Consider the following 26921-nt stretch of genomic DNA (forward strand, 5'->3'; position numbering starts at 1 on the left):
CATCAGGTCCTAATGGCCTGGTACTCAGGGCTCTATTGTCCCTCCATCAGGTCCTAATGGCCTGGTACTCAGGGCTCTATTGTCCCTCCATCAGGTCCTAATGGCCTGGTACTCAGGGCTCTATTGTCCCTCCATCAGGTCCTAATGGCCTGGTACTCAGGGCTCTATTGTCCCTCCATCAGGTCCCAATGGCCTGGTACTCAGGGCTCTATTGTCCCTCCATCAGGTCCTAATGGCCTGGTACTCAGGGCTCTATTGTCCCTCCATCAGGTCCTAATGGCCTGGTACTCAGGGCTCTATTGTCCCTCCATCAGGTCCTAATGGCCTGGTACTCAGGGCTCTATTGTCCCTCCATCAGGTCCTAATGGCCTGGTACTCAGGGCTCTATTGTCCCTCCATCAGGTCCTAATGGCCTGGTACTCAGGGCTCTATTGTCCCTCCATCAGGTCCTAATGGCCTGGTACTCAGGGCTCTATTGTCCCTCCATCAGGTCCTAATGGCCTGGTACTCAGGGCTCTATTGTCCCTCCATCAGGTCCTAATGGCCTGGTACTCAGGGCTCTATTGTCCCTCCATCAGGTCCTAATGGCCTGGTACTCAGGGCTCTATTGTCCCTCCATCAGGTCCTAATGGCCTGGTACTCAGGGCTCTATTGTCCCTCCATCAGGTCCTAATGGCCTGGTACTCAGGGCTCTATTGTCCCTCCATCAGGTCCTAATGGCCTGGTACTCAGGGCTCTATTGTCCCTCCATCAGGTCCTAATGGCCTGGTACTCAGGGCTCTATTGTCCCTCCATCAGGTCCTAATGGCCTGGTACTCAGGGCTCTATTGTCCCTCCATCAGGTCCTAATGGCCTGGTACTCAGGGCTCTATTGTCCCTCCATCAGGTCCTAATGGCCTGGTACTCAGGGCTCTATTGTCCCTCCATCAGGTCCTAATGGCCTGGTACTCAGGGCTCTATTGTCCCTCCATCAGGTCCTAATGGCCTGGTACTCAGGGATCTATTGGTCCTCTAACCACTCTGAAGTCAATGCAAATACAATTTAAAATCACGTTAAATACTGATCATCAAAACAGTACCGTATTTTAAAAAACTCACCTCACTGTGATGATGAATTTGAAGAAAGATGTTCAACAACAGGTTGAAACTGAGTGGAAAACCTGGTCCTTGTGGATGTAAAAGTACAAATGGATAGTTAGCTAGCTAGCTATTGTAACGGCAACTAAAGTTGGGCTTGTATATGTGATGGATTGCAGACCAGGTGCCGTAGACTGTATAGTTTGCAGTGCGGTTAGCCTAGTTAGCCAACTAGCATGCTAGCTCGTTGAGAAACACATCTATATATGAGCCCAAGACCGGAACAACATCTGAATTAAAATAATGATTGTTCCCTTCCACAATACATAGCCTGTTGCATATTACACACGGCAGAAAAACTGTTTTTTTTAAACTGATTTAAGATGTCTTTGGTACATAATTGGTCTAGCCTATACTCCAACATTAAACACATTCTAGTAACGGCCTTTGAATGTGGACAGTATTCTTATCCATCCTGGGTGGACCTGACGCGACGCTGCAGACGTTATATCCTGGGAGAGACGCGTAGAGGCCTCTGGATGCTCCTGGTTCATTCATTGTGCAAGGTGGCTTACAGAGGTAACCTACAATTATAGTGCATTTCTATTTGATTTGGAATAGCCTGGTAAAATGGGCAGTTTTATACTTTGATCATTAATAGTCTTGTGACACGTTACCTTTAAGCTAGAGAATATCTCACCCTTTCCTCAAAGATGCAGAGGGGCTGTCAACAGCTTAGTTCAGTATGTTTCGTTGTGAAAACATGTTACTATCGATGTTCTTGGATGGATCTCACTTGGGTTCCCAGATTTAAGCACTGGGTAGCAGGAACAGGGTAGGAGAGCCCATGGCATACAGAGCACTGGGTAGCAGGAACAGGGTAGGAGAGCCCATGGCATACAGAGTACTGGGTAGCAGGAACAGGGTAGGAGAGCCCATGGTATACAGAGCACTGGGTAGCTGCAGGAACAGGGTAGGAGCGCCCATGGTATACAGAGCACTGGGTAGCAGGAACAGGGTAGGAGAGCCCATGGTATACAGAGTACTGGGTAGGAGAGCCCATGGCATACAGAGTACTGGGTAGCAGGAACAGGGTAGGAGAGCCCATGGTATACAGAGTACTGGGTAGCAGGAACAGGGTAGGATAGCCCATGGCATACATAGTACTGGGTAGCTGCAGGAAGAGGGTTGGAGAGTCCATGGCATACAGAGTACTGGGTAGCTGCAGGAACAGGGTAGGAGAGCCCATGGCATACAGAGTACTGGGTAGCTGCAGGAACAGGGTAGGAGAGCCCATGGCATACAGAGTACTGGGTAGCTGCAGGAACAGGGTAGGAGAGCCCATGGCATACATAGTACTGGGTAGCTGCAGGAAGAGGGTTGGAGAGTCCATGGCATACAGAGTACTGGGTAGCTGCAGGAACAGGGTAGGAGAGCCCATGGCATACAGAGTACTGGGTAGCTGCAGGAACAGGGTAGGAGAGCCCATGGCATACAGAGTACTGGGTAGCTGCAGGAACAGGGTAGGAGAGCCCAAGGCATACAGAGTACTGGGTAGCTGCAGGAACAGGGTAGGAGAGCCCAAGGCATACAGAGTACTGGGTAGCTGCAGGAACAGGGTAGGAGAGCCCAAGGCATACAGAGTACTGGGTAGCTGCAGGAACAGGGTAGAGGAGCCCAAGGCATACAGAGTACTGGGTAGCTGAAGGAACAGGGTAGGAGAGCCCAACGCATACAGAGTACTGTGTAGCTGCAGGAACAGGGTAGGAGAGCCCAAGGCATACAGAATACTGGGTAGCTGCAGGAACAGGGTAGGAGAACCCAAGGCATACAGAGTACTGGGTAGCTGCAGGAACAGGGTAGGAGAGCCCAAGGCATACAGAGTACTGGGTAACTGCAGGAACAGGGTAGGGGGGGCCCAAGGCATACAGTTTGGGTGGAAAATCACCTGTCGCACAACGAGAGGCTGCGTGCTCCTCAAACAGTGGTGGATTTGAGGAGTGAAATGTGTTCCCAGACATTCCTATATGGAATCAGGCGGTGTTGATGTCTGCCACTGAAAAGAGGATCTCAGCTGCTACTATTAGCCACATGTTCTGCTATTAAACCAGAGTAGCGGCATGATTGAACAAGGACCGGGGGAAGTAGAGCCCCCATGTTCCCGTACACACAGAGGACGTGTATATCCTCCTGGTCATTCTACATACAAACTCATTTTACACATCAGTAAAGACAAGATTCAACTCAGAATAGGCTGCACGCGTTCTCTCATCGAGTGATCGTTCTCTCATCGAGTATTTTCACCCATCACACGGAGACAAGGAACAGAGTGCAAGCTTGTTATGCAAATTTCTCAAATCATAGTCCCACACACACACACACTGTTCCTGCCTAGAACATATTACTCTCTCTCTCTCAGAAGACACACACTGTTCCTGCCTAGAACATATTACTCTCTCTCTCTCAGAAGACACACACTGTTCCTGCCTAGAACATATTACTCTCTCTCTCTCAGAAGACACACACTGTCCCTGCCTAGAACATATTACTCTCCCTCTCTCTCAGAATACACAGACACACACACACTGTCCCTGCCTAGAACATATTACTCTCCCTCTCTCTCAGAATATACAGACACACACACACACACTGTTCCTGCCTAGAACATATTACTCTCTCTCTCTCTCTCTCTCAGAATACACAGACACACACACACACACTGTTCCTGCCTAGAAAATATTACTCTCTCTCTCTCTCTCAGAATACACAGACACACACACACACACACACTGTCCCTGCCTAGAAAATATTACTCTCTCTCTCAGAAGACACACACTGTCCCTGCCTAGAAAATATGACTCTCTCTCTGACACAATGTTAGGATGATGGTTGATGTGAGTTAGGGTAATAATGGTTGATGTGAGTTAGGGTAATGATGTGAGTTAGGGTAATGATAGTTGATGTGAGTTAGGGTATTGATGGTTGATGTGAGTTAGGGTAATGGTGGTAGAAGTCACATAGGATATGTAATTGAGAGAAGATGGTTTAGAGAGAGGATGGATGGGGGTGTTGTGTCGGTTGTCGCTCGGGTCGTTTTCTGATCCTCAGGGTTTGGCAAAGGTCAAAGGTTGCTGCCGCAACAAAGCCAAAGGCATCATGGGAAAATATATGACTTGCACTGAAACAGAAAAAAAATGTTGAGAAGAAAAACTTCATCGTGATCATTTCTAGTCTCTATCACCTTCCTCATCAGTCTCTATCATCTTCCTCATCAGTTTAATAGAAAACAAGGAAGACGTTGAGTTGATACCAGTTTGTAGCCCATGTGTCCTTGTTTGAGAGACTGTGTTTGAATTGAACCAGCGTTATTGATAACCAGCGTTATTGATAACCAGGAGACTGAAGGAGTCACTGTGAGTGCAATAAGCTCTGCCCACAACACACAGAATTTAACTAGCCCCCATTCCCCAACTAACTTAACTAGTCAATAGTCAGAGGATGGGCCTTAACTGGTCAGGACGGGTCTAGTGGTCAGGACGGGTCTAAACTAGTCAGGATGGGTCTAAACTAGTCAGGATGGGTCTAGTGGTCAGGACGGGTCTAAACTAGTCAGGACGGGTCTAGTGGTCAGGACGGGTCTAAACTAGTCAGGACGGGTCTAAACTAGTCAGGATGGGTCCAGTGGTCAGGATGGGTCTAGTGGTCAGGATGGGTCTAGTGGTCTGGACGGGTCTAAACTAGTCAGGACGGGTCTAGTGGTCAGGACAGGTATAGTGGTCAGGACGGGTCTAGTAGTCAGGACGGGTCTAAACTAGTCAGGACGGGTCTAGTGGTCAGGACGGGTCTAAACTAGTCAGGACGGGTCTAGTGGTCAGTGGCCTAGTGGTCAGGACGGGTCTAGTGGTCAGGACGGGTCTAGTAGTCAGGACGGGTCTAAACTAGTCAGGACGGGTCCAGTGGCCAGGACGGGTCTAAACTAGTCAGGACGGGTCTAAACTAGTCAGGACGGGTCTAAACTGGTCAGGACGGGTCTAAACTGGTCAGGACGGGTCTAGTGGTCAGGACGGGTCTAAACTGGTCAGGACGGGTCTAGTGGTCAGGACGGGTCTAACCAGAGGATTTTCTCTGGAATGAACTTGTCTACGTTGCTACGTTAAAGTTCTGTGTCCTGTGTGCGAGAGCTCTGTCATTCTGAATAGTGTTATCAGGGATGACATTCTGAATAGTGTTATCAGGGATGTCATTCTGAATAGTATCAGGGCTGTCATTCTGAATAGTGTTATCAGGGATGTCATTCTGAATAGTGTTATCAGGGATGACATTCTGAATAGTGTTATCAGGGATGTCATTCTGAATAGTGTTATCAGGGATGACATTCTGAATAGTGTTATCAGGGATGACATTCTGAATAGTGTTATCAGGGATGACATTCTGAATAGTGTTATCAGGGATGTCACTCTGAATAGTGTTATCAGGGATGTCATTCTGAATAGTGTTATCAGGGATGTCATTCTAAAAGGACAATCTCAGAGAAACCTTATGAGGTCAACAATTAATAAGGTTTTCTGACTGAACTCAACCATGATATTATAGATATTAGTTATTTCAATTCTCCACATCCAGTCAGTTGTGGAAAAGGACAAACCATTAATCGCCATAGTTACACAGTACAGCCACCAATCGGACGGGCGGCCCTCGGCATACAAAAACATTTTTTATTCCCAAAAGGATCAATCGTGGTGATTTATTAAATCGTTTCTGTGGCTGTTTTTATTATCAATGTGATGATTGATTACTTAAGTCATGACGTGTGGTTTTCATTTGTGATGATTGATTACCGAAGATCTGTTTGGTTGTGGAAAAACGTCATTACATTTTTCTGGGTCCAACTATCGATATCCTACATATCCATTGATCGATCCCCTGGTAGATCATCAATAACATCCATTTAGTTAGTGCATGACTAAGTTATTGGATTATAAATACATTATTTTTGAGTAATAAAACACCTGACAAACAAGCAATAGTACTCTTCAGAGGTTATAGCCACCGAGCTATGGTTATAACTGGTTACAGCCACTGAGCTATGGTTATAGCCACTGAGCTATGGTTATAACTGGTTACAACTGGTTATAGCCACTGAGCTATGGTTATAACTGGTTATAGCCACTGAGCTATGGTTATAACTGGTTATAGCCACTGAGCTATGGTTATAACTGGTTATAGCCACTGAGCCATGGTTATAGCCACTGAGCTATGGTTATAACTGGTTATAGGCACTGAGCTATGGTTATAACCGGTTATAGCCACTGAGCTATGGTTATAACTGGTTATAGCCACCGAGCCATGGTTATAACTGGTTATAGCCACTGAGCTATGGTTATAACTGATTATAGCCACTGAGCCATGGTTATAGCCACTGAGCTATGGTTATAACTGGTTATAGCCACTGAGCTATGGTTATAACTGGGTACAAGGGCCCTAAGGAGCGCTGTAGGCAAGTTGTTAGCGGTCGTAGCATATGTGGTCAGTGAGGTGTGTGTTTCGAGGATCTCTGTACTGTATTTTGATAATGTTTGTATTCTACTGGTAGGTGGGTGTGGCGCTCCCTGGTGGCCAGGGAGGGCAAAGCCTGCATGTCCATTCTGATGTTTCTAGTGTATTTAATAAACATTTTACACCCTCAACCTACTGCTCCTGTTGAACTGTATTAAAGATTGTATAGTAAGCCTTACCCATCTGTGGTACTGATATAATACATAACCCTCAGCTGAATGTTAGACCTATTTCATCTGAGTGTACAAAACATTAACACCCTCCTAATATTGAGGTGTACCTCAGAACAGCCTCAATTCATCGGGACATGGACTCTACAAGGTGTTGAAAGCGTTCCACAGGGATGCTGGCCCATGTTGACTCCAATGCTTCCCACAGTTGTGTCAAGTTGTCTGGATGCCCTTTGGGTGGTGGACCATTCTTGATAAACACAGGAAAGTGTTGAGTGTGAATAAAACCCAGCAGCGTTGCAGTTCTTGACACTCAACCAGTGGACCTGGCACCTACTACCATACCCTACTACCATACCCCATTCAAAGGGGCTTTAATATTTTGTCTTACCCATTCACCCCCTGAATGGTACACACACACAATCCATGTCTCAATTGTCTCAAGACATAAAAATCCTTCTTTAACCCGTCTCCTCCCCTTCATCTACACTGATTGAAGTGGATTTAACAAGTGACATCAATAAGGGATCATAGCTTTCACCTGGATTCACCTGGTCAGTCTCGTTAGAATAAATACCACGTCAGATTGTGTACAGCAGAACAGAATACACAGATAAAACATTGTTCATTTTCAGAATCATAAAAATGGTATTATAAAAGCCAGTTTCTACATATGGTTTCAATTTAAAAAATAAAACAGAACAGTGTGTTTTGAAAACCAGTTACACCACACAGCCTGGGAACAGCAGCATCCTCCTGGAGATACAGAGCTCTGCTATTGGACATGTTGGCCCACAGCAACGGTTACCAGGGTTACAGATGTTTAAGATGATGAACAATCATTTACGCGTGATAATATAAGTCCCCTACGGGTTGTGTCTGGTCCAGCCCAGTTCTAACTAACCTTTGACCCCTGACCTAGGGCCAGTCCTCCAGGGTCACTGACAGGCACACACACACACACACGCACACCTTTCAACCAATCAGATTCCTCCTCTGGAACTGGGTGTGTTTTAGCTTGCTGTGACCCCGGGTGGGCGGAGCTTAGGGGGCGAGGTAAAACACACATACTGCTCCAACAGGCTGGAACACAACACTAACAGCTCTACTCGTCATCATCATCGTCCTCTTCATCATCATCGTCCTCCAGGTCATCGTCGTCGTCATCATCGTCATCTCCGCCACCGGCCGCGGCGTGGGGCATTATACCAGACGAGCCCCCGGGACCGGGTCGCATCGGGGCCCGCTTAACGTTCGCACCGGACCGGTATGCAGCCATATCCTAGAGAGAGAGAGTGAGACAGAGAGTGAGACAGAGAGTGAGACAGAGAGAGTGAGACAGAGAGACACACAGAGAGTAAGACAGAGAGAGACAGACAGAGAGAGAGTGAGACAGAGAAAGAGACACACAGAGAGAGAGTGAGACAGACAGAGAGTGAGACAGACAGAGAGAGAGACACACAGAGACGGAGGAGAGAGAGAGAGAGAGACAGACAGACAGCGAGAGAGACAGACACAGACAGAGAGAGAGCGCTTGGAATGAGATGATGGATAAGCAGGTGTCCACATTCTGCATAACAGGTCCCCCAACTAACAGGCCCCCTAACTAACAGGTTCTCTAGCAGGTCCCCTAACTAACAGGTTCTCTGGCAGGTCCCCTAACTAACAGGTTCTCTAGCAGGTCCCCTAACTAACAGGTTCTCTAGCAGGTCCCCTAACTAACAGGTTCTCTAGCAGGTCCCCTAACTAACAGGTTCTCTAGCAGGTCCCCCAACTAACAGGCCCCCTAACTAACAGGTTCTCTAGCAGGTCCCCTAACTAACAGGTTCTCTAGCAGGTCCCCTAACCAACAGGGCCCCTAACTAACAGGTTCTCTGGCAGGTCCCCTAACTAACAGGTTCTCTAGCAGGTCCCCTAACTAACAGGTTCTCTAGCAGGTCCCCTAACTAACAGGTTCTCTAGCAGGTCCCCTAACTAACAGGTTCTCTAGCAGGTCCCCTAACTAACAGGTTCTCTAGCAGGTCCCCTAACTAACAGGTTCTCTGGCAGGTCCCCTAACTAACAGGTTCTCTAGCAGGTCCCCCAACTAACAGGTTCTCTAGCAGGTCCCCCAACTAACAGGTTCTCTAGCAGGTCCCCCAACTAACAGGTTCTCTAGCAGGTCCCCTAACTAACAGGTCCCTTAACTAACAGGTTCTCTAGCAGGTCCCTTAACTAACAGGTTCTCTAGCAGGTCCCCTAACTAACAGGTTCTCTAGCAGGTCCCCTAACTAACAGGTCCCTTAACTAACAGGTTCTCTAGCAGGTCCCTTAACTAACAGGTTCTCTAGCAGGTCCCCTAACTAACAGGTTCTCTGGCAGGTCCCCTAACTAACAGGTTCTCTAGCAGGTCCTCTAACTAACAGGTTCTCTAGCAGGTCCCCCAACTAACAGGTTCTCTAGCAGGTCCCTTAACTAACAGGTTCTCTAGCAGGTCCCCTAACTAACAGGTTCTCTGGCAGGTCCCCTAACTAACAGGTTCTCTAGCAGGTCCTCTAACTAACAGGCTCTCTAGCAGGTCCCCCAACTAACAGGTTCTCTAGCAGGTCCCCTAACTAACAGGTCCCCTAGCAGGTCCTCTAACTAACAGGTTCTCTAGCAGGTCCCCCAACTAACAGGTTCTCTAGCAGGTCCTCTAACTAACAGGTTCTCTAGCAGGTCCCCCAACTAACAGGTTCTCTAGCAGGTCCCTTAACTAACAGGTTCTCTAGCAGGTCCCCTAACTAACAGGTTCTCTAGCAGGTCCCCTAACTAACAGGTTCTCTGGCAGGTCCCCTAACTAACAGGTTCTCTAGCAGGTCCTCTAACTAACAGGTTCTCTAGCAGGTCCCCCAACTAACAGGTTCTCTAGCAGGTCCCTTAACTAACAGGTTCTCTAGCAGGTCCCCTAACTAACAGGTTCTCTGGCAGGTCCCCTAACTAACAGGTTCTCTAGCAGGTCCTCTAACTAACAGGCTCTCTAGCAGGTCCCCCAACTAACAGGTTCTCTAGCAGGTCCCCTAACTAACAGGTCCCCTAGCAGGTCCTCTAACTAACAGGTTCTCTAGCAGGTCCCCCAACTAACAGGTTCTCTAGCAGGTCCCTTAACTAACAGGTTCTCTAGCAGGTCCCCTAACTAACAGGTTCTCTAGCAGGTCCCCTAACTAACAGGTTCTCTGGCAGGTCCCCTAACTAACAGGTTCTCTAGCAGGTCCTCTAACTAACAGGTTCTCTAGCAGGTCCCCCAACTAACAGGTTCTCTAGCAGGTCCCTTAACTAACAGGTTCTCTAGCAGGTCCCCTAACTAACAGGTTCTCTAGCAGGTCCCCTAACTAACAGGTTCTCTGGCAGGTCCCCTAACTAACAGGTTCTCTAGCAGGTCCTCTAACTAACAGGCTCTCTAGCAGGTCCCCCAACTAACAGGTTCTCTAGCAGGTCCCCTAACTAACAGGTCCCCTAGCAGGTCCTCTAACTAACAGGTTCTCTAGCAGGTCCCCCAACTAACAGGTTCTCTAGCAGGTCCCCTAACTAACAGGTCCCCTAGCAGGTCCCTTAACTAACAGGTTCTCTAGCAGGTCCTCTAACTAACAGGTTCTCTAGCAGGTCCCCCAACTAACAGGTTCTCTAGCAGGTCCCCCAACTAACAGGTTCTCTAGCAGGTCCCCCAACTAACAGGTTCTCTAGCAGGTCCCCTAACTAACAGGTTCTCTAGCAGGTCCCCTAACTAACAGGTCCCCTAGCAGGTCCCTTAACTAACAGGTTCTCTAGCAGGTCCCCTAACTAACAGGTTCTCTAGCAGGTCCCCTAACTAACAGGTTCTCTAGCAGGTCCCCCAACTAACAGGTTCTCTAGCAGGTCCCCTAACTAACAGGTCCCTTAACTAACAGGTTCTCTAGCAGGTCCTCTAACTAACGGGTCCCAGCTGTGGTGAAGGAATGCATGTTCTTGTGTAGGGCTGGCACAATTACCGTACAACTGAGGTCTATATTGCTGGGTACACTTCCTGCGTTGCTCTTACAGATAAACCCCAGTCCACTGATTATGTCACTGTTCAGTTGACTGGGGACGCTCATTCTGTGAGCGTGTTTGTTACCGTAGTAACGTAGAGTACCTTGTCGTATTTCTCCCTCAGTCGGAGAGCCTTCTCTTCAAACGGCTGTTTCTGGGTTGGAGTCTGTTGACCCCACATGATCCCCAGCTTCTTAGCTGTCTCTCCTATAGAACAACCTGGAGACGATAATATATACATTATATACACTACCACATATACATACACTATATATATATATATACTACCACATATACATACACTATATATATATATATACTACCTCATATACATACACTATATATATATATATATATATATATATATATACTACCTCATATACATACACTATATATATATATATATATACTACCTCATATACATACACTATATATATATATATATATATATATATATATATATATACTACCTCATATACATACACTATATATATATATATATACTACCTCATATACATACACTATATATATATATATACTACCACATATACATACACTATATATATATATATACTACCACATATACATACATTATATATACTACCACATATACATACACTATATATATATATATATACTACCACATATACATACATTATATATACTACCACATATACATACACTATATATATATATATATATACTACCTCATATACATACATTATATATACTACCACATATACATACACTATATATATATATATACTACCTCATATACATACACTATATATATATATATATATACTACCTCATATACATACACTATATATATATATATATATATATATACTACCTCATATACATACACTATATATATATATATATATACTACCTCATATACATACACTATATATATATATATACTACCACATATACATACACTATATATATATATATACTACCACATATACATACATTATATATACTACCACATATACATACACTATATATATATATATATATATATACTACCACATATACATACATTATATATACTACCACATATACATACACTATATATATATATATACTACCTCATATACATACATTATATATACTACCACATATACATACACTATATATATATATATACTACCACATATACATACACTATATATATATATATATACTACCACATATACATACACTATATATATATATATATACTACCTCATATACATACACTATATATATATATATACTACCACATATACATACACTATATACATACATATACCACCTCATATACATACATTATATATATATACTACCACATATACATACACTATATATATATATATATACTACCTCATATACATACATTATATATATACACGACTACTACATCCTATAGAACAGTCTGGAGACGATAATATATACATTATATATACTACCACATTATATATATATACTACCTCATATACATACATTATATATATATACTACCACATATACATACACTATATATATACATATATACTACCTCATATACATACACTATATATATATATATACTACCTCATATACATACATTATATATATACTACCACATATACATACACTATATACATACATATATACTACCTCATATACATACACTATATATACATATACTACCTCATATACATACATATACCACCTCATATACATACACTATATATATACATATATACTACCACATATACATACACTATATATATATATATACTACCTCATATACATACACTATATATATATATATATATACTACCACATATACATACACTATATACATACATATATACTACCTCATATACATACACTATATATACATATACTACCTCATATACATACATATACCACCTCATATACATACATATACCACCTCATATACATACATTATATATACCACCTCATATACATACATTATATATATATACTACCTCATATACATACATTATATATATATATATATACTACCTCATATACATACATTATATATATATATACTACCTCATATACATACATTATATATATACATATACTACCTCATATACATACACTATATATACATATACTACCTCATATACATACATATACCACCTCATATACATACATTATATATACTACCACATATACATACATTATATATACTACCACATATACATACATTATATATACTACCACATATACATACATTATATATACTACCTCATATACATACATTATATATGGCCTCCAATTGCTCTTAAATACAAGTAAAACTAAATGCATGCTCTTCAACCGATCGCTACCTGCACCTACCCGCCTGTCCAACATCACTACTCTGGACGGCTCTGACTTAGAATACGTGGACAACTACAAATACTTAGGTGTCTGGTTAGACCGTAAACTCTCCTTCCAGACCCATATCAAACATCTCCAATCCAAAGTTAAATCTAGAATTGGCTTCCTATTTCGCAACAAAGCATCCTTCACTCATGCTGCCAAACATACCCTTGTAAAACTGACCATCCTACCAATCCTCGACTTTGGCGATGCCATTTACAAAATAGCCTCCAATACCCTACTCAACAAATTGGATGCAGTCTATCACAGTGCAATCCGTTTTATCACCAAAGCCCCATATACTACCCACCATTGCGACCTGTACGCTCTCGTTGGCTGGCCCTCGCTTCATACTCGTCGCCAAACCCACTGGCTCCATGTCATCTACAAGACCCTGCTAGGTAAAGTCCCCCCTTATCTCAGCTCGCTGGTCACCATAGCATCTCCCACCTGTAGCACACGCTCCAGCAGGTATATCTCTCTAGTCACCCCCAAAACCAATTCTTTCTTTGGCCGCCTCTCCTTCCAGTTCTCTGCTGCCAATGACTGGAACGAACTACAAAAATCTCTGAAACTGGAAACACTTATCTCCCTCACTAGCTTTAAGCACCAACTGTCAGAGCAGCTCACAGATTACTGCACCTGTACATAGCCCACCTATAATTTAGCCCAAACAACTACCTCTTTCCCAACTGTATTTAATTTTAATTTATTTATTTATTTTGCTCCTTTGCACCCCATTATTTTTTTATTTCTACTTTGCACATTCTTCCATTGCAAAACTACCATTCCAGTATTCTACTTGCTATATTGTACTTACTTTGCCATCATGGCCTTTTTTGCCTTTACCTCCCTTCTCACCTCATTTGCTCACATTGTATATAGACTTGTTTATACTGCATTATTGACTGTATGTTTGTTTTTACTCCATGTGTAACTCTGTGTCGTTTTATCTGTCGAACTGCTTTGCTTTATCTTGGCCAGGTCGCAATTGTAAATGAGAACTTGTTCTCAACTAGCCTACCTGGTTAAATAAAGGTGTTCTCAACTAGCCTACCTGGTTAAATAAAGGTGTTCTCAACTAGCCTACCTGGTTAAATAAAGGTGTTCTCAACTAGCCTACCTGGTTAAATAAAGGTGTTCTCAACTAGCCTACCTGGTTAAATAAAGGTGTTCTCAACTAGCCTACCTGGTTAAATAAAGGTGTTCTCAACTGGCCTACCTGGTTAAATAAAGGTGTTCTCAACTAGCCTACCTGGTTAAATAAAGGTGTTCTCAACTAGCCTACCTGGTTAAATAAAGGTGTTCTCAACTAGCCTACCTGGTTAAATAAAGGTGTTCTCAACTAGCCTACCTGGTTAAATAAAGGTGTTCTCAACTAGCCTACCTGGTTAAATAAAGGTGTTCTCAACTAGCCTACCTGGTTAAATAAAGGTGTTCTCAACTAGCCTACCTGGTTAAATAAAGGTGTTCTCAACTTGCCTACCTGGTTAAATAAAGGTGAAATAAATAAATAAAAAATATACATATACTACCTCATATACATACATTATATATACTACCACATATACATACACTATACATATATACTACCTCATATACATACACTATATATATATATATATATATACTACCACATATACATACACTATATATATATATATATATACTACCTCATATACATACATTATATATACTACCACATATACATACATTATATATATATATATACTACCACATATACATACACTATATATATATATATATATATATATATATATATACACACACTACACCACAACAACCCCCCACCACAACACCACGACCCCCCACCACAACACCCCATAACAACAACACCACAACAAAGAACAAACAGATTTGTTAGTAATAATATCATCAGTGTACCTGGGAACTCCTGTTTGACCGTAGGACGGAACTCTGCAGAGAACACAAAGAAGGCAGACCTGAGGGAGGGAGGGAGAGGGTTAGAGAGAAGACCTGAGGGAGGGAGAGGGTTAGAGAGAAGGCCTGAGGGAGGGAGAGGGTTAGAGAGAAGACCTGAGGGAGGGAGAGGGTTAGAGAGAAGACCTGAGGGAGGGAGGGAGAGGGTTAGAGAAGACCCGAGGGAGGGAGAGGGTTAGAGAGAAGACCTGAGGGAGGGAGGAAGAGGGTTAGAGAAGACCTGAGGGAGGGAGGAAGAGGGTTAGAGAGAAGACCTGAGGGAGGGAGGAAGAGGGTTAGAGAGAAGACCTGAGGGAGGGAGGAAGAGGGTTAGAGAAGACCTGAGGGAGGGAGGAAGAGGGTTAGAGAGAAGACCTGAGGGAGGGAGGAAGAGGGTTAGAGAAGACCTGAGGGAGGGGGTTAGAGAGAAGACCTGAGGGAGGGAGGAATAATTGTATTGTATTTGATACACATTGAAAATACTCTCAAAAGTATGTGGACACCCCTTCAAATTAGTGGATTCAGCTATTTCAGCCTCACCCGTTGCTGACAGGTGTATAAAACCGAGCACACAGCCATGCAATCTCCATACACAAACATTGGCAGTAGATGCCAACTTTTTATTTAACCTTAATTTAACTAGGCAAGTCAGTTAAGAACCCATTCTTATTTACAATGACGGCCTCCCGGGGAACAGTGGGTTAACTGCCTGTTCAGGGGAACAGTGGGTTAACTGCCTTGTTCAGGGGCACAGTGGGTTAACTGCCTTGTTCAGGGGAACAGTTGGTTAACTGCCTTGTTCAGGGGCACAGTGTTCAGGGGCACAGTGGGTTAACTGCCTGTTCAGGGGCACAGTGGGTTAACTGCCTTGTTCAGGGGAACAGTGGGTTAACTGCCTTGTTCAGGGGAACAGTTGGTTAACTGCCTGTTCAGGGGCAGAACGGCAGATTTTTACCAACTGGTCAACTGCAATTGTGAAGAGGAAACGTCTAGGAGCAACAACGGCTCCGCTGCAAAGTGGTAGGCCACACAATCTCACAGAACAGGAACGCAGAGTGTAAAACCTGTCTGTCCTGGTTGCAACACTCAGTACCGAGTTCCAAACTGCCTCTGGAAGCAACGTCAGCACAATAACTGTTTGTCGGGAACTTCATGAAATGGAATCAAGCCTAACATCCCCATGTGCAATGCCAAGCGTCGGCTGGAGTGGTGTAAAACTCACCGCCATTAGACTGGAGCAGTGGAAACGCATTCTCTGGAGTGATGATTCACGCTTCACCACCTGGCAGTTATAGCAGCAATGTTCCTACATCTAGTGGAAAGCCTTCCCAGAAGAGTGGAGGCTGTTATAGCAGCAATGTTCCTACATCTAGTGGAAAGCCTTCCCAGAAGAGTGGAGGCTGTTATAGCAGCAATGTTCCAACATCTAGTGGAAAGCCTTCCCAGAAGAGTGGAGGCTGTTATAGCAGCAATGTTCCAACATCTAGTGGAAAGCCTTCCCAGAAGAGTGGAGGCTGTTATAGCAGCAATGTTCCTACATCTAGTGGAAAGCCTTCCCAGAAGAGTGGAGGCTGTTATAGCAGCAATGTTCCTACATCTAGTGGAAAGCCTTCCCAGAAGAGTGGAGGCTGTTATAGCAGCAATGTTCCAACATCTAGTGAAAAGCCTTCCCAGAAGAGTGGAGGCTGTTATAGCAGCAATGTTCCAACATCTAGTGGAAAGCCTTCCCAGAAGAGTGGAGGCTGTTATAGCAGCAATGTTCCTACATCTAGTGGAAAGCCTTCCCAGAAGAGTGGAGGCTGTTATAGCAGCAAAGAAGGTGGGGTGGGCTCCATATTCATTTTGGAATGAGATGTTCAATTAGCAGGTGTCCACATACTTTTGGTAATGAAGTGTACACACCCCAGTCAATGTGTACAGCAGAGTGTGTGTGACTCACGGGGGTCGTTTTGGAGCATTGGGGTCCTTCTTCCTCCTACCACTCTTGGCCATCCCCTTGGGGGGGACGTACCCCCTCATGTCCCTCTCATAACGCACCTTGTCGTTCTTCGCCATGTCCTCAAAACGACGCTTATCATTCGCAGTCAGACCCTACACACAGTTATAAAACACACTACATTATAACATCTTTACCACATACACTTGTTGCAGCACCTTGTGTGTGTGGGTGTGTATATATACACACACACACACATCAGTGGTATAACAGCGTTATAACAGACACAGTGGTGGTATAACAGCGTTATAACAGACACAGTGGTGGTATAACACCGTTATAACAGACACAGTGATATAACACCATTATAACAGACACAGTGGTGGTATAACACCGTTATAACAGACACCGCGGTGGTATAACACCACTATAACATACACAGTGGTGGTATAACACCGTTATAACAGACACCGTGATATAACACCATTATAACAGACACAGTGGTGGTATAACACCGTTATAACAGACACAGTGGTGGTATAACACCGCTATAACAGACACAGTGGTGGTATAACACCGTTATAACAGACATCGTGGTACAACACCATTATAACAGACACAGTGGTGGTATAACACCGTTATAACAGACACAGTGGTGGTATAACACCGTTATAACAGACACAGTGGTGGTATAACACCGTTATAACAGACATCGTGGTACAACACCATTATAACAGACACAGTAATATAACACCATTATAACAGACACCGTGATATAACACCATTATAACACACCGTGGTGGTATAACGCCGTTATAACAGACACTGTGGTGGTATAACACCGTTATAACAGACACTGTGGTGGTATAACACCGTTATAACAGACACTGTGGTGGTATAACACCGTGGTGGTATAACACCCTGTGATGTGTGTATTAATATGTACCCTCCATCTCTCTGAACACTGCTTGGAGAACTCCGCGAAGTTGACCGACTGTTCGGGGTGTTTCCTCTTGTGTTCCTCCCGGCAGGTCTGGACGAAGAAGGCGTAGGCTGACGTCTTGCCCTTTGGCTTGTTAACGTCCCCTTTCACCATGGCGACACGACTGACTGAAACACCAGAGAAAATATACATTAACGACAATATCTTTTTTTTTTTGCAAATTCATCTAGCTAAAATGGCTAACTAGCTAGGCCCCCCGTCGGATAAAACGTCAAAAAAGTACAAATGGATAGTTAGCTAGCTAACTATAGTACCGGCAACTAATGTTGTGCTTGTATATGTGATGGATTGCAGACCAGGTGCCGTAGACTGTATAGTTTGCAGTGCGGTTAGCCTAGTTAGCCAACTAGCATGCTAGCTCGTTGAGAACAATGGGGCCACCATTTGCTTCCCGCCTAACGCGCTGCTAGCTCATCCCATCCCCCAGCGCTAGCATTTATGCTAAAGATGCTAACGCGCTGCTAGCTCATTCCATCCCCCAGCGCTAGCATTTATGCTAAAGATGCTAACGCGCTGCTAGCTCATTCCATCCCCCAGCGCTAGCATTTATGCTGAAGATGCTAACGCTAGCCATCAGAATACATAGTGAGCTAACATTAGCTAGTGTGAAACATTTTACAGTATAGTTACGAGTAATCCTAAAGCAAGGTTATTTTACATCTTAAAAAAAACAACAACCCAGGTTTAGCATTTTCACCAGTTTAGCAAGCTGGCTAACATTTACAGTGACTCGCTCTGAAGATAGTTTAGTAACGTTACCTTTTTTTTTTTTGCAGGGAAACTAACATTTCTACAACTTTCAATGTACATTTAAAAGATGTTACTGCTACTAACGTCCAATGTCTTTCATTACTTACATTTACCGGCCAGATGAAGTTTGCAAGAATGAGTCTGGTTGTTTTTGTTGTTGTCGCTGCTGCTGTGTGCTTCTCCGGAGAGGATTGTTGACTGAGCGTCAAACAGGATGGATCTAAGACCCGCCCCCGGGCCCCCGTTGGCTGATTACGTTCATTAGAACACAGGGGGCGGAGACCACAGGGTTGAGATGGGCGGAGACTCGTTTCTGATTGGCCAGTGTGCGTTCTTCCCTCCAGCCCGGATTTGGTCCGGAAGAACTCCCGTTAACCGAGCGCTGTTTGCTGGGCGGCAGATTTCGTGCGTTATGAACGTAATGGGGACGCCGTAGTTCTACTGTTATTGTTATTCAGATGATTAGATTTTTTGGGGGGGTGTGCGAGTCTGTGATAGTTTATTACTAAGTGGTTGACAACGGTAGCATTAATGTCTGTCCGATCAGATCTGACCAAAATTCAAAGAGTTTAATAGTTACGTGACTTGTAGTTAAGGTGAAGATATGAAGCGATTCAGAACAGCATCAACGAAACGAACCTAGAATGGAATCATTTATGGATAACTTCAGGGAGAGGAGTGAAGTGGTAAGTTACGTTGTCTACTTTCGTTTTTTTTTTTTTTTTTTACAATAGTTAGCTAGCTACATTCAAACAAAATACAGTATTTTTACTAATTCACCACACCTTTCGTTCATATCTCCTTTCTTATAGGAACGGGAGTGGCTGCAGGAGCTATTCGTGTTCGTGAGGGACAATCTGTTCCCGGTTCTCGGTCCAACCACCGGTAGTGTTTCCCCGGAACAGCTCTCGCTAGCCATGATACGGAGAGTGGAACGGGCGGTGGGCTCCTCGTCTGCCCGGTCTCTGCCGCTCAGTTACAGGTGACCAGTTGATGTTGTTTTCCGGCTCTGGCGAAAATGTGAACGTTTTAGCTCCAGCCTTGCACAAGCACAACTGATTACATTAACCAAGGGGTATTAATGATCCAGTTGATTAGTGTGTTAGTGCTGGGCTTAAACTAAAGTCTGCTTACTCGGTTTGTCACCAGGATCAGAGCTGGTTGGAGTCCTTTAGTTTAGGGTCCGTCTAAGGCAAATCAAATTGTATTAGTCACATGCGCAGAATACAACAGGTGTAGTAGACCTCACAGTGAAATGCTAAATACAACAGGTGTAGTAGACCTTACAGTGAAATGCTGAATACAACAGGTGTAGTAGACCTTACAGTGAAATGCTGAATACAACAGGTGTAGTAGACCTTACAGTGAAATGCTGAATACAACAGGTGTAGTAGACCTCACAGTGAAATGCTGAATACAACAGGTGTAGTAGACCTTACAGTGAAATGCTGAATACAACAGGTGTAGTAGACCTCACAGTGAAATGCTGAATACAACAGGTGTAGTAGACCTTACAGTGAAATGCTGAATACAACAGGTGTAGTAGACCTCACAGTGAAATGCTGACTACAACAGGTGTAGTAGACCTTACAGTGAAATGCTGAATACAACAGGTGTAGTAGACCTCACAGTGAAATGCTGAATACAACAGGTGTAGTAGACCTTACAGTGAAATGCTGAATACAACAGGTGTAGTAGACCTCACAGTGAAATGCTGAATACAACAGGTGTAGTAGACCTTACAGTGAAATGCTGAATACAACAGGTGTAGTAGACCTCACAGTGACATGCTGAATACAACAGGTGTAGGTAGACCTTACAGTGAAATGCTGACTACAACAGGTGTAGGTAGACCTTACAGTGAAATGCTGACTACAATAGGTGTAGTAGACCTCACAGTGAAATGCTGAATACAACAGGTGTAGTAGACCTCACAGTGAAATGCTGACTACAACAGGTGTAGTAGACCTCACAGTGAAATGCTGACTACAACAGGTGTAGTAGACCTCACAGTGAAATGCTGAATACAACAGGTGTAGTAGACCTCACAGTGAAATGCTGAATACAACAGGTGTAGTAGACCTTACAGTGAAATGCTGAATACAACAGGTGTAGTAGACCTCACAGTGAAATGCTGAATACAACAGGTGTAGTAGACCTCACAGTGAAATGCTGAATACAACAGGTGTAGTAGACCTTACAGTGAAATGCTGAATACAACAGGTGTAGGTAGACCTTACAGTGAAATGCTGAATACAACAGGTGTAGTAGACCTCACAGTGAAATGCTGAATACAACAGGTGTAGGTAGACCTCACAGTGAAATGCTGAATACAACAGGTGTAGTAGACCTTACAGTGAAATGCTGACTACAACAGGTGTAGTAGACCTCACAGTGAAATGCTGACTACAACAGGTGTAGTAGACCTCACAGTGAAATGCTGACTACAACAGGTGTAGTAGACCTCACAGTGAAATGCTGACTACAACAGGTGTAGTAGACCTCACAGTGAAATGCTGACTACAACAGGTGTAGTAGACCTCACAGTGAAATGCTGACTACAACAGGTGTAGTAGACCTCACAGTGAAATGCTGAATACAACAGGTGTAGTAGACCTTACAGTGAAATGCTGACTACAACAGGTGTAGTAGACCTCACAGTGAAATGCTGACTACAACAGGTGTAGTAGACCTTACAGTGAAATGCTGAATACAACAGGTGTAGTAGACCTCACAGTGAAATGCTGAATACAACAGGTGTAGTAGACCTCACAGTGAAATGCTGACTACAACAGGTGTAGTAGACCTTACAGTGAAATGCTGAATACAACAGGTGTAGTAGACCTTACAGTGAAATGCTGAATACAACAGGTGTAGTAGACCTTACAGTGAATGTGTGGGCACCGGTACAATGTGTGGGGCACCGGTACAATGTGTGGGGCACCGGTACAATGTGTGGGGGTACCGGTACAATGTGTGGGGCACCGGTACAATGTGTGGGGGTACCGGTACAATATGTGGGGCACCGGTACAATGTGTGGGGCACCGGTACAATGTGTGGTGGTACCGGTACAATGTGTGGGGGCACCGGTACAATGTGTGGGGGCACCGGTTAGTTGAGGTAATATGTACATGTAGGTAGAGTTATTGAAGTGACTATGCATAGATAATAACAGAGAGTAGCAGCTGTGTAAAAAGGGGGGGGGGGGGTCAATGCAAATAGTCTGGGTAGCAATTTGATTAGGTGTTCAGGAGTCTTATGGCTTGTGGGTAGAAGCTGTTTAGAATCCTCTTGGACCTAGACTTGGTGCTCCGGTACCGCTTGCCGTGTGGTAGCAGAGAGAACAGTCTATGACTAGGGTGGTTGGAGTCTTTGACAATTTTTATGGCCTTCCTCTGATACCACCTGGTATAGAGGTCCTGGGTGGCAGGAAGCTTGGCCCTGGTGATGTACTGGGAAGTACGCACTACCCTCTGTAGCACCTTACGGTCGGAGGCCGAGCAATTGCCATATCAGGCATTGATTTTCTCGTTGGTGCAGCCGAGGAACCGTTTGAGGACCCAAATATTTTTAGTCTCCTGAGGGGGAATAGGTTTTGTCGTGCCCTCTTCCCTGATGTGGACACCAAGGAACTTGAAGCTCTCAAGCTGCTCCACTGCAGCCCTCAACATCACCAGAGGAACAGAGGAGAAGTAGGATAAGGGTACGGCTAAAGGCTATCAGAAGTGGTCATCTAGCACGTTCGGAACAGAGAGTAAAAGGAGCAGGTTTCTGGGCACGATAGCATAGATTCAAGGCATAATATACAGACAAAGGTAAGGTAGGATATGAGTCCATTGGAGGTAAACCTAGGCATTGAGTATTGATGAGAGATATATAGTCTCTAGAGATGTTTAAACCATGTGATGTCATCGCATATGTAGGAGGTGGAACAACATGGTTGGTTAAGGCATATTGAGCAGGGCTAGAGGCTCTACAGTGAAATAAGACAGTAATCACAAACCAGGACAGTAATGGACGAGGCATATTGATATTAGAGAGAGGCATGCTTAGCCAAGTGAACATATGGGTCCAGTGAGTGGTTGGGCTGGCTGGGGACACGGCGATTCAGACAGTTAGCAGGCCGATGCTAACAGTTAGTAGGTAGGGGCTAAACAACCTAGCAGTTTGCAGACCAGGGCTGGCAAGCAAGCAGTTTGCAGGAGCTAGCAGTTAGCGGACCGTGGCAGGCAAGTTATCCTTTGGGGGACGTCGCAATGGGGGTAAGTCTGTTTTTGCCTCTTCGTGCAGTGACGTCGTTAGACCAGTCGTGGAATTAATAGGGTTCCAAGTAGCTCTAAGTAGCTAGCAGGTTAGCAGAATGGGCCTTCAGTGGGCGTCGCGCCTGAGGGGCCTGTTGGAATCCTCAGGCAGATTATGTCATTATTCCAGTCGTAGAGGATCGGCGGGGTTCCGTGCCCTGTACCGGCAGTAGAAGGGGTCCGGATATTGTAGCCCAGGAGTGAGCCGGGAGATGGTTCTAGCATGGGCTAGCCCCAGGCTAGTTGGTGCTAGCTCCGGGACGGAAACGTTAGCCAGGAGTAGTCAACCCGGGTTGCTGTTCGCTAGCTGTGATGATCCAAATGAAAAGGTTCAGAGTTTGCGGTAGGAATCCGGGGATATGGAGAGAAAAATAGGTCCGGTATGCTCTGGTTAGAAACGCGTTGTACGAACTGGCGAGAGCTTTCCGAGCTAAAGGTTAGCTGATGACCGCTAGCAGTGGTTAGCTGACTGATAGCAGGTAGCTAGTTAGCTAGCTAGCTTCAGTTGAGGTATTCCAGTTCGAAGGTAAATAGAAATACTTTAGGAGAAAAAAACAGATCCACACCACATTGGGTGAGGCGGGTTGCAGGAGAGTATTTTGAAGTTGAGGTTTAGGAAAAATATTAAAAAGAATGCGAAGAAAAATATACATACACATGGGATAAGACAAAGACGTCTGACTGCTAAGCCATCTCCTGTCATTGGGGAGGTTTAGAAACCAACAACACCACTCCTAACCTTAACCTCCTCTTGTTGTTAGGCTCATCTCCGTAGCTGAGCTGGTTACCTGGCAACGCACACCCTGCTGTAGCAACCTGACCTGGAGCACCGCTCAGCACAGAGAATGGGTCCGGGAGGCGGAGCAGGCTCTGCCCAATCACAAGGCTTTGCCGCGTGCCAGCCTGTTGCTGATAGGCTGTCTCAGTGATGGGTGTGACCCAGAGAGGTCATGTGACGGAGCATGGCGTGTGAGGGACGCTACCGGGACCGTGCACTGTGAGGTGAGAGTGTCTGTCTGTTTGTATGTGTGTAAGAGAAGACAAGACAGCCTTGAATTCACTCCTGTCGTTCTTTCTCTGATTGGTTAGCTACTGAGCCCCTCCCCTCTCTGGCTGGGCCTGCCGGTTCTCTTCCCCTGCTGGAATTACATCCCCCAGCCTGCACTGGGGAAGGACCAGGAAGTGGAGGAGAGGGGCTACCTGGAGCTGGTTGGCTGTCCCCTACCCCTGACCTCTGACATAGAGATGACCTTTAACCCTGCAGGGGTCAACCTGAAGAGAGCTGTGGGGGTCAGAGAAGCTGCAGAACTCATACAGCACAGGTCAGGGTTTCTGGCATACATGTATGGAGAATTGTGTAACTGTGTGTGTGTGTAACTGTGTGTGTGTGTGTAACTGTGTGTGTGTGTGTGTGTAACTGTGTGTGTGTGTAACTGTGTGTGTGTGTGTGTAACTGTGTGTGTGCAGGGTGCGAGGCCTTCGTGTGAAGGTGTATGGGGAGGTTTCTGGAGTCTACCCTCTATTGAACATCGCAGGGAAGTCCCTCTTCTGTCTCCGTCTGAGAGAGGGACGACACACTCTACCATTACTGGTCACGGTGAGGAGAGAGAGAGACACTACCATTACTGGTCACAGTGAGGAGAGAGAGAGAGAGAGGGAGAGAGAGACACTACCATTACTGGTCACAGTGAGGAGAGAGAGAGACACTACCATTACTGGTCACAGTGAGGAGAGAGAGAGACACTACCATTACTGGTCACAGTGAGGAGAGAGAGAGACACTACCATTACTGGTCACAGTGAGGAGAGGGAGAAACACTGCCATTACTGGTCACAGTAAGGAGAGAGAGAGAGAGACACTACCATTACTGGTCACAGTGAGGAGTGAGAGAGACACTACCATTACTGGTCACAGTGAGGAGAGAGAGAGACACTACCATTACTGGTCACAGTGAGGCGAGAGAGAGACACTACCATTACTGGTCACAGTGAGGAGAGAGAGAGACACTACCATTACTGGTCACAGTGAGGAGAGAGAGACACACTACCATTACTGGTCACAGTGAGGAGAGAGAGAGACACTACCATTACTGGTCACAGTGAGGAGAGAGAGAGACACTACCATTACTGGTCACAGTGAGGAGAGAGAGAGACACTACCATTACTGGTCACAGTGAGGAGAGAGAGAGACACTACCATTACTGGTCACAGTGAGGAGAGAGAGAGACACTACCATTACTGGTCACAGTGAGGAGAGAGAGAGAGAGACACTACCATTACTGGTCACAGTGAGGAGAGAGAGAGAGAGACTACCATTACTGGTCACAGTGAGGAGAGGGAGAGAGAGAGACTACCATTACTGGTCACAGTGAGGAGAGAGAGAGAGAGACACTACCATTACTGGTCACAGTGAGGAGAGAGAGAGAGAGACACTACCATTACTGGTCACAGTGAGGAGAGAGAGAGACACTACCATTACTGGTCACAGTGAGGAGAGAGAGAGACACTACCATTACTGGTCACAGTGAGGAGAGAGAGAGACACTACCATTACTGGTCACAGTGAGGAGAGAGAGAGAGACACTACCATTACTGGTCACAGTTAGGAGAGAGAGAGAGACACTACCATTACTGGTCACAGTGAGGAGTGAGAGAGACACTACCATTACTGGTCACAGTGAGGAGAGAGAGAGAGACACTACCATTACTGGTCACAGTGAGGAGAGAGAGAGACACTACCATTACTGGTCACAGTGAGGAGAGAGAGAGACACTACCATTACTGGTCACAGTGAGGAGAGAGAGAGACACTACCATTACTGGTCACAGTGAGGAGAGAGAGAGACACTACCATTACTGGTCACAGTGAGGAGAGAGAGAGACACTACCATTACTGGTCACAGTGAGGAGAGAGTGAGACACTACCATTACTGGTCACAGTGAGGAGAGAGAGAGAGACACTACCATTACTGGTCACAGTGAGGAGAGAGAGAGACACTATCATTACTGGTCACAGTGAGGAGAGAGAGAGACACTACCATTACTGGTCACAGTGAGGAGAGAGAGAGAGACACTACCATTACTGTTCACAGTGAGGAGAGAGAGAGACACTACCATTACTGGTCACAGTGAGGAGAGAGAGAGAGACACTACCATTACTGGTCACAGTGAGAAGAGAGACACTACCATTACTGGTCACAGTGAGGGGAGAGAGAGAGAGACACTACCATTACTGGTCACAGTGAGGAGAGAGAGAGAGAGACACTACCATTACTGGTCACAGTGAGGAGAGAGAGAGAGAGAGAGAGAGAGAGAGAGAGAGAGACACTACCATTACTGGTCACAGTGAGGAGAGAGAGAGAGAGACTACCATTACTGGTCACAGTGAGGAGAGAGAGAGAGAGACACTACCATTACTGGTCACAGTGAGGAGAGAGAGAGACTCTACCATTACTGGTCACAGTGAGGAGAGAGAGACACTACCATTACTGGTCACAGTAAGGAGAGAGAGAGACACTACCATTACTGGTCACAGTGAGGAGAGAGAGAGACACTACCATTACTGGTCACAGTGAGGAGAGAGAGAGAGAGAGACATTACCATTACTGGTCACAGTGAGGAGAGAGAGAGAGACACTACCATTACTGGTCACAGTGAGGAGAGAGAGAGACACTACCATTACTGGTCACAGTGAGGAGAGAGAGAGACACTACCATTACTGGTCACAGTGAGGAGAGAGAGAGACACTGCCATTACTGGTCACAGTGAGGAGAGAGAGAGAGACACTACCATTACT

At 44.9% G+C, this 26921-nt stretch overlaps 1 protein-coding gene across 1 annotated transcript; it reads right to left on the reverse strand.

Moving 5' to 3' along the window:
* Window positions 1-7411: 7411 nt before the first annotated feature.
* LOC109882714 (high mobility group protein B2) lies at window positions 7412-19057 on the reverse strand. The gene is made up of 6 exons (XM_031832697.1): window positions 18934-19057; window positions 18020-18183; window positions 17077-17228; window positions 15102-15160; window positions 10933-11048; window positions 7412-8085 (listed from the first exon to the last, which is right to left on the reverse strand). The coding sequence occupies exons 2-6, from the start codon at window positions 18167-18169 to the stop codon at window positions 7909-7911; spliced, it is 654 nt and encodes a 217-aa protein (XP_031688557.1). The 5' UTR covers window positions 18170-18183; window positions 18934-19057; the 3' UTR covers window positions 7412-7908.
* Between the last annotated feature and the right edge of the window lie 7864 nt (window positions 19058-26921).

This window comes from Oncorhynchus kisutch, linkage group LG9 (assembly GCF_002021735.2).
Source record: "Oncorhynchus kisutch isolate 150728-3 linkage group LG9, Okis_V2, whole genome shotgun sequence".
NCBI lineage: Eukaryota > Metazoa > Chordata > Actinopteri > Salmoniformes > Salmonidae > Oncorhynchus > Oncorhynchus kisutch.